The sequence below is a fragment of the Diaphorina citri genome, unplaced genomic scaffold (assembly GCF_000475195.1).
Source record: "Diaphorina citri unplaced genomic scaffold, Diaci psyllid genome assembly version 1.1 scaffold4510, whole genome shotgun sequence".
Classification (NCBI taxonomy): Eukaryota; Metazoa; Arthropoda; class Insecta; order Hemiptera; family Psyllidae; genus Diaphorina; species Diaphorina citri.
The window spans coordinates 1,026-10,367 of NW_007381908.1; the positions used below are offsets into that span (position 1 = coordinate 1,026).

The 9,342-nt window shown below is 33.3% G+C and overlaps 1 protein-coding gene across 1 annotated transcript; it reads left to right on the plus strand.

The window, feature by feature from the left end:
• The first annotated feature begins 599 nt into the window (after positions 1 to 599).
• On the plus strand, positions 600 to 9,242 carry LOC113472254 (zinc finger protein 64-like). The gene is made up of 8 exons (XM_026831922.1): positions 600 to 1,135; positions 2,445 to 2,767; positions 3,222 to 3,507; positions 4,460 to 4,794; positions 5,073 to 5,370; positions 7,455 to 7,741; positions 8,483 to 9,061; positions 9,162 to 9,242. The coding sequence occupies exons 1-7, from the start codon at positions 733 to 735 to the stop codon at positions 8,858 to 8,860; spliced, it is 2,310 nt and encodes a 769-aa protein (XP_026687723.1). The 5' UTR covers positions 600 to 732; the 3' UTR covers positions 8,861 to 9,061; positions 9,162 to 9,242.
• Positions 9,243 to 9,342: the final 100 nt, after the last annotated feature.

Consider the following 9,342-nt stretch of genomic DNA (forward strand, 5'->3'; position numbering starts at 1 on the left):
GTAGCTGGATGAGCAACCACCTAGGGAACTTTTTTTTTAAATTCTACTTTGAATTATTTACAGACATATCACTGAAGTTAAGATACGTAGACCATGGTCGGTATTTGGATGGTAGAATATTAGGGAATATTTTTCAAATCCATTCCCCCCTTTTTTTTCTTTAGTTTAGTCATTAGGGAGCGCGTAGCGCGACCGTATTTTCTCGAAGTGAAAAGCCAATAGGGAGCGCGATCTTATTCGAAGCCAACAGGGAGCGCGCAGCGCGACCATATTCTATCAAAGTGCGAAGTCAATAGGGAGCGCGTAGCGCGACCGTATTCTTTCAAAGTGAGAACCCAATGAGGAGCGCGTAGCGCGACCATATTGTTTCAAAGTGTAAAGTTAATGGGGAGCGCGTAGCGCGACCATATTTTCTCAAAGTGAGAAGCCGATGGGGGAGCGCGTAGCGCGACCATATTCTATTAGGAGTTTTTTCTAAAAGGTGTAAAGCCAATAGGGAGCGCGTAGTGCAAGGGTAGCATTCTTTCTGGTGAGGATTCCTACTGACGGAGAATTTTTCTTTTACTAAAATATTCTAAACCGTGGCCTCCATTATCTATTCTTTCAGAAAGCACCCGCATATATTGCACATTTTGTAGAGATCCACTGTATAACGATTTGAAAATCTTGCTGCAGCACACAAAAAACTGTAAAGGTGCTTTTCGAGAAAATGACTCTTACCGATATGTGTGTATGGTTTGTCCATATCATTGTAGACAAAACGAATCTATGAAGAGGCATCTAAGGAAACATACTAAAGATAAGCCATATGAGTGTGGCTTTTGTTCTCTTAAATTTTCAAGACGAGATAATTTAAGGAGACATTTGAAAGATCAGCATAGTTACGATTCTTTTCGTTCCAGCACAAAAAAGCCTGGGAAATATGGAGTTCTCATAGTCAAGGGATCAAACATTTCAACTATGAGAGTAACTTCCCCATCTAGCCAAGAGTTGACAGATGATCATTCGGAAGATATCGAAGAATACCATGTAAAACACGACGACACATCTATTCAACATGAAGAAACATGTGTCCAATATGAATATGACGACGATGAACGCACTGAAAATAAATGTATTAAAGAAGTTTTCGAGAGTTGAAACGTCGGTCAAAAAATCACTTATTTTTCATTCTGATAACGCGCAGTAAGATTCTTTTGACCACGAAATCAAAAGAAAGGCTGCTTCAGTTCAATTTACTTTTTCTTCTTTATTATTATTATTATTATTATTATTATTATTATTATTATTATTATTATTATTATTATTATTATTATTATTATTATTATTATTATTATTATTATTATTATTATTATTATTATTATTATTATTATTATTATTATTATTATTATTATTATTATTATTATTATTATTATTATTATTATTATTATTATTATTATTATTATTATTATTATTATTATTATTATTATTATTATTATTATTATTATTATTATTATTATTATTATTATTATTATTATTATTATTATTATTATTATTATTATTATTATTATTATTATTATTATTATTATTATTATTATTATTATTATTATTATTATTATTATTATTATTATTATTATTATTATTATTATTATTATTTAATTTCCGATCTTTAATAACTTCAAGTATTTACTTCTCTTTCCAGAAGAAGTGTTTTGCAAACATTGCCAAACATCAATAAGTAATAATGTAAAAGTACTTCTGGATCATAGCAGATCATGTATAAAAATGTTGCGTCTTGACTACTCTTATAAATATGTTTGCTATACATGTGATTACCGTACTTTTGAAAGGACCAATATAACACGACATATACGTAGACACACCGGCGAGAAACCATATAAATGTTCTTTTTGTGATTTCAGTTCTATAACAAAAGGAAATCTTGATGTGCACATAAAAATCAGACATGTGTAAAAAAAAGCAACTTTCATTCGAAGGTTCAAAAAAGTACAAATACCTCAGTAAAATCATAAAGATCATTATTCATTTTGCTATAGATGAAATATTCTCACGTTGTGAACCGAGACCGAGATGAAGTTAACTCTTTGTTCAAGTCTGATATCCACTTCCTTTTATGCATTTTGCATTCTTTTCACTACAGCTGAACACCTGGATGGAAAAAAGAGAAATTTTGCTACAATTTCCTGTGAATGGATTTTAATTCTCTATTTTTACCATTAGTACATATTGACTTTCAGTACTACATAAGTCATACATTTCCCGTTTGATGAGAATGAAATACAAAATAGTTAAAATCTTAACAATAATAAATAAAAATGATATTAGATACAATGCCATTTTTGAAAATTAAATGTACATTATACTAGCCTACGCTATGAGACGAGCTCCTACATGAAAGATATTTTTCAAAAAAATATATTTTTTCCGTAGACTGTATTAATAAAAATATATTAACAAATATGATTATTTCCATGTCCTTACAGAAAACGGATTCGGTCACAGCTGTCAGCATTGTGGACTACTAATGTCAAATGACGTTGAAGAAATACTACTCCATTGTAAAACATGTGATAGTGCCTACAGACCTAACAGATTGTATAATTATATTTGTTTCTATTGTTCTTATAATACTCACAAATCTGATCATATGAGAGATCATATTAGACGTCACACTGGTGAAAAACCATTTCAATGCACGTTATGTGATTACAAATCCTCTCGAAAACAACACCTGTACTCTCACATTAAAATTCGTCATTCACTATCATAATCGCTAAAAGTCCCTTATCCTAATAACACGAACTTGCTATCAAAACTCTCACAAAGTATTATTGACCCAACAAAGTAGGTTCTACGATTTAACTCGACAGTTTTGCATTCGGTTTGGATGTTTGAATGTTTGTTCCGCTATAACTCGCGATTGCCTGGTCCGATTTTGGTACAGGTTCAAGTTGCATCAAAGCACATCGCAAAGTTCAAATTTAGGGTCCCAGAGTTGAGCGAGGCCGATTTTTGGTCTGAACATTTCAGATAAATTCTGTCAGGACAGGGCAATCTACTTGGTTATTTGCTTAAAATATACATATGTCCAAAATGGTCGTTTTCTTATAACTTTAAAGAGATTTTAATTGTGTTATCCATTTATTTTCCCTCATAAGGAGGTTAGCTTACTCAGGTTGTCTATTCAATTATTTATTCATTGGCGAATTAAATACTAACATGTTATCATTATTTCTATTTTAGGAATAGTGACTTGCAAGGATTGTGGATTTTTTACAAATGACATTGAGGAACTATTGCGTCACTGTAAGGAATGTGATGGCGTTTCAAGACTGGACAAACGATATTGTTTTATATGCTGCATATGTGATTATCACACGAAGCGATCGGATCACATGAGAAAACATTTAAGATGTCACTTGGGTTATAAACCTTATAAATGTAAATTTTGTGAATATAGAAGTGGACAGAAAGATCATATTGCTAGGCATACGAACCGGAGACACTAATAATTTCAAAACGTTTGAAATTTCAGAGAATTAAGAAACTAAGAGTGTTAATCTTTGTGGAAATTGACGATATTTTGTTTATGATAAAAGGAAAGAAAAAAAATGTTCATGAAATTGATTAATTATACTGAATGCTAATGTTAAGCTACCTCCCATAAAAGATAGCATGTACATTTTTTTTTTTTTTTTTTTTTAAATTATTTTTTTTTTCTTTTTAAACTAAAAATATGGGTTATAAACCTTATAAATGTAAATTTTGTGAATATAGAAGTGGACAGAAAGATCATATTGCTAGGCATACGAACCGGAGACACTAATAATTTCAAAACGTTTGAAATTTCAGAGAATTAAGAAACTAAGAGTGTTAATCTTTGTGGAAATTGACGATATTTTGTTTATGATAAAAGGAAAGAAAAAAAATGTTCATGAAATTGATTAATATACTAAAATGCTAATGTTAAGCTACCTCCCATAAAAGATAGCATGTACATTTTTTTTTTTTTTTTTTTTTAAATAATTCATTTCTTCTTATTAAACTAAGAATATCGCGAAGTTTAAACAATTTTTCAAGGTCCCAATCTTGTGAGTATTATTTGGATTATAAGGTGTGTTTCATTTTCCTTTGTACGCTACCATTTTGAATGAGGATGGAATGTGACAAATGTAAGTAGCCTATGTTACCCTGAGTACTCTTAACAACTACATTTTTTTTTTACCAAATTCGGTTTAGCCGTTTTCTCGTGAAAAGAGGACAAAAACAGGTCTACCAGCGTAACAGACATACAAACAGATAATTTTCTAATGTGATTTTTGGGATCCCTGATGCATAAGGAGTAAGAATAACTAAAAATTTTACGATTCTAAGCAGTGTATAGACAAATCTACAATTTTATTTATACATGGATATAGATCAATGATAATATTATGTTTTAGTAATTTACCTTGTTAAATTTATTTCACAGAACTAATCGCCTGCAAACATTGCAACGGAAACGTTTTGAAAATTGAAGAAATGTTGTTGCACCATTGTGCAAATTGCAAGAGTGTTGACAGGTCCGACGACACACGGAAATACGCTTGTGTTTTTTGCGATATCCACACTAGCAACGGCGGTAATATGAGGAGACATCTTCGAGTACATACAGGGGTAAACTCATTCAAATGCATGATTTGTAATTACAAGTGCACGACAGAAGAATATCTCGCTGCGCATATAAAAAAATGCAAGTTATCATTAGCTGCTAGAGCCGTTCATAAGCTGGACCTGACTGTAGCTCAGCGCATATAAAAAAATGCAAGTTATCATTAGCTGCTAGAGCCGTTCATAAGTTGGACCTGACTGTAGCTAACAGTCAGGTGCTGTGAACTGAAACACGGAAAATAATTTAATGTAGGTACTCACAGTTCAAGAACGAAAATTACGGAGGAAAAATAAGATCGCTGAAAGAGAGTTATACATAGTCGATGGACGGTCGATTGGATAAGAAAGGTTGTCTTTTGTGTTTTTTTTTCTACTTCAATCGACGGCTATGTGTGGACACAGTTTTAGAAACCTAATCATAGTCGTATGTTTTGTTTACAGAATTTTCTTGTCGCTCTTGTAACTGTATTTTTGAAGCCAATACAGAAATACTTGTAACTCATTGTAAAATATGTGAATACGTATCAAGACCTGACAATTCATATAACTATACTTGCATATTTTGTGAATATCATACATATGATTCCAGTAGAATGCGAACTCATATAAGAATCCATATAGGTGATAAACCGTTTAAATGTAAGGTATGTAACCATACTACATCTCAAAAAGGCCATTTAAATATTCATATGAAAATCAAACATCCTCAGTTCATAGATAACTAATTGTTTCATCCGTGCTTCGCCACGGTTAACAATTTCTATCTGTATACATAAAAGGGAAATATGGACGGGTCATGTATTTATGTATGTCTGTCGGAATTGTTTAGAGAAAACTATGATAGATATCAAAAAAGTGTAAACGAAGACCCCCAGTAAAATTGTCGTATCTACCCAAAAAAATTATCTAGACCTTTAAAATTCCCAACCGTTCCCGAGATATGGGCCTTTTCTGACGGCCAAAATGTCCCATAAATACACAGGGAGTAGAGACGCAAGGACTCATCACGAGGAGAATCTTTTTCCTCCAGCAGAGTTTTAGCTTCATTTTTAGTTTTTTATGTTTTTAGTTTTCTCCGTTGAACATTCGCATTCGCTTTGATCGAAAGAAAAATATTTTGAGCTTTACGACTTTGTATGAAATTTGTACCTACTCCTCACATATCACTGAAGTCAAGCAACGTTGAGCGTGGTTGGTAGCTGGATGAGCAACCACCTAGGGAACTTTTTTTTTAAATTCTACTTTGAATTATTTACAGACATATCACTGAAGTTAAGATACGTAGACCATGGTCGGTATTTGGATGGTAGAATATTAGGGAATATTTTTCAAATCCATTCCCCCCTTTTTTTTCTTTAGTTTAGTCATTAGGGAGCGCGTAGCGCGACCGTATTTTCTCGAAGTGAAAAGCCAATAGGGAGCGCGATCTTATTCGAAGCCAACAGGGAGCGCGCAGCGCGACCATATTCTATCAAAGTGCGAAGTCAATAGGGAGCGCGTAGCGCGACCGTATTCTTTCAAAGTGAGAACCCAATGAGGAGCGCGTAGCGCGACCATATTGTTTCAAAGTGTAAAGTTAATGGGGAGCGCGTAGCGCGACCATATTCTATTGGGAGTTTTTTCTAAAAGGCGTAAAGCCAATAGGGAGCGCGCAGTGCAAGGGTAGCATTCTTTCTGGTGAGGATTCCTACTGACGGAGAATTTTTCTTTTACTAAAATATTCTAAACCGTGGCAAAGCACGGGTATCCTGCTAGTACATAATATGTACATTTAAATGACGAATTTGATACTTGTTTTACATACCCGTGTAATAGAAACCGTGTATAATACAAATACAATGGATACAATCGTAACTAAAATCATAGGACTACTTGTCTTTGCGTTTCTTCTTAAGTCAAGTTGGTCATCGAATTTCTCATGGAAATGTGGTGTCCCCAAATAAAAATAGTGTTATAATAATCTATCTAGGTATATCTCTCTAAGTAATAAAAATAATATTCCAACTTGTGGATCATACGTAGCCTAAAAACGTGAGAATCGTGTAACAATAACAATGCTATTTTAATTTTTCAGACCAAATTCATTGCAAACATTGCTTCAAATTTCTATCTAATGTGAATAAAAAATTGTTAAAACATTGTAAAACATGTAGTGAGATGGTTAGATATAATAAGACTTATAATTTTGTTTGTATATTTTGCGACTACCACACTCAAAACGCCGGTCATATGGCAAGACATATTAGAATGCACCTGGGAGAGAAACCATTCAAATGCTCTTATTGCAATTATTGTTCAACTCAAAAACACAATGTTGTTTCTCATGAAGCAATCAGACACACGTGAGTGACGAAAATTAACATCGAGTAACATTGCTGTTCTGATAAGGTATCCACTGGTAGCTGAGTGATGTGACGCTCAGCCATTTATTGGTGTTGTTATCCACAATATCTTTGGTCGGTCAAGTAACCAGGTCTATTCTGTGCCATCCATAACATCCTTTTGCAGCGTTCCTTCAGGTCTTCTGAGTGTTCGCCCGACGACTTTGATATTTCTTTCTTTAATTGTATGTGGTAGTACTGATAGTTCTAGCTGACTTTTGTGCATTCTATTCAGCAAAGTTTTTACATTCTGCATTCACGATATTTTCAACATTTTACAGGCTACTTAATATTGCATTATACCTCCTGTTTTACATACACTCATACATAAAAAGTCCATACACGGCTTGCAAAAAAAGCAATTTGACTAGTCATGTTAAAATTAAACATTCGGCTTAAAACGATATTATGTATCATAATATTTTTCACTCATTATTACAGAGCTGATTTGCCAATATTGTAAGTGTTATATTGATAGTAATACGGAAGCCATACTGTCACACTGTAAAACTTGTTCATATGTGTCAAGATTAGACAGATCTTACCTATACGTATGCGTGTTTTGTAAACATCATACTTTCAAATCAGAGCATATGAGAAATCACATCAGAAGTCACACAGGAGATAAACCATTTGCATGTCCATCTTGTGAGTATATCTCTTCTAGAAAAGGAAGTTTGAATAATCATATGAAAATAAAACATGATTTATAAGTTAATTACAAGAATAAAAAAGAATTGAAAATAAATAAGGAATCATAAATTTAAGATGTAACAGCATCTTTCATGACCTTTTATATCTTGTTAAGTTAACAGATTAATTGTTAAATTAATAGATTAATTGTTAAATTAATTGGTTTGAAACCTCGTCGATATAATTTATTCTTATATCATTGTTTAATTTCCAGACGTAAATTGCCAATATTGTATTCACGACATTGAGTCTAACACAGAAGCTCTATTATCTCACGCGAAATTGTGTTCAAGTGCCCCAAGGAAAGACAGAACTTATGGGTATGTTTGTTCGCTTTGTGAATACCATTCTAACCATTCTGGCCACATGAGGAGTCATTTGAGAACTCATATCGGCGAAAAACCTTTTAAATGTTCCTTCTGTAACTATGCATCTGCTCATAATAGTCATTTAACAGTGCATATGAAAACCAAGCATTATTGATTAAAATGATTATGAAAAGTACAATTGAATTGTTCAGTACTTTTTTTTAGTTATAAAATAAAACAGTCATTTTAAAAGCCTATGTTTATCTTAATTCGTTCAAATGAGACTGGCCTCTTTATGATATACAATTATACATACATAGTGTTCATATTATATCAGCGCTATACTTCATCGACACTACATTATTTATGTATTAATTTAATTTCTGTTCCCTTATTTTGTTTTAGTCGGATAAAAACACTCGACCTCAGAGGAAAGCTTTTTATTGCTAATGTGGTCGTTCCTTCTCACCTATTTCAGAACTTTTCTGTCAATATTGTAAATCTGCGTTGGATCTTAACACGGAAATGTTACTTATTCACAGCAAATCTTGCTCGTGTGCAGGCAGACCGGATCGATCTTTTTACTATGTGTGTCTATTTTGTGACTACCACTCGGATCATATCACCAATATGAGAAATCATATCAGACGTCACATTGGTGACAAACCATTTGCCTGTAAGTTCTGCGAGTATACGACATCACAGAAAAGTCATTTAACCAATCACATGAAGAAAATTCACCTAAAAGCCATTATCCAGAGTGCTAAACTTCAAGAAACAACGCTGGACATCGTCGAGTCCCCAAGGGACGAAACTAAAATAAATTGAAACTTTATTACGCTTATGTATCAGTCTATCAGTAAATCGAGTTAGTGCAAATAACATGTTGATGGGGTATCCATCAATCATGTTATAGTGTAGTGGTATCCATCGTAAAGTGGATGTGGTAAGTATTCGTGCAAAGTGTACGTACAACTTTGTAGGTGTGGAGATCTCTTCACTCAAAGAACATAACATACCTATCTAAAGGTAGTGGTATCCATCGTAAAGTGAATGTGGTAAGTATTCGTGCAAAGTGTACGTACAACTTGATCTCTTCACTCAAAGAACATAACATACCCATCTAAAGAAGTAAAATATTCCTTTCGTGCCTTTCATGTAAACACAGTATGTCCCAGAAGTCCTTCGCGACCCCTTGCAACGTTTAAATAAAAAGTCCACTCTGAGGCTTTAGCGTAAGGGCAACAGCCCCAAAAGATGGGTTAAGCTTCTACGAACTCCTCCTGCTTGCAGTGCATGACTGTAAGTAT

Excerpts from the sequence above, each read along its gene's own strand:
- LOC113472254 (XM_026831922.1), top strand. The coding sequence starts at position 733 with ATGGTTTGTCCATATCATTGTAGACAAAACGAATCTATGAAGAGGCAT. Across the intron at positions 1,136-2,444 it reads TATTAAAGAAGTTTTCGAGA|AATATATTAACAAATATGAT; the intron begins GTTGAAACGTCG and ends TGTATTAATAAA. Across the intron at positions 4,795-5,072 it reads TGACTGTAGCTCAGCGCATA|TCGTATGTTTTGTTTACAGA; the intron begins TAAAAAAATGCA and ends ACCTAATCATAG.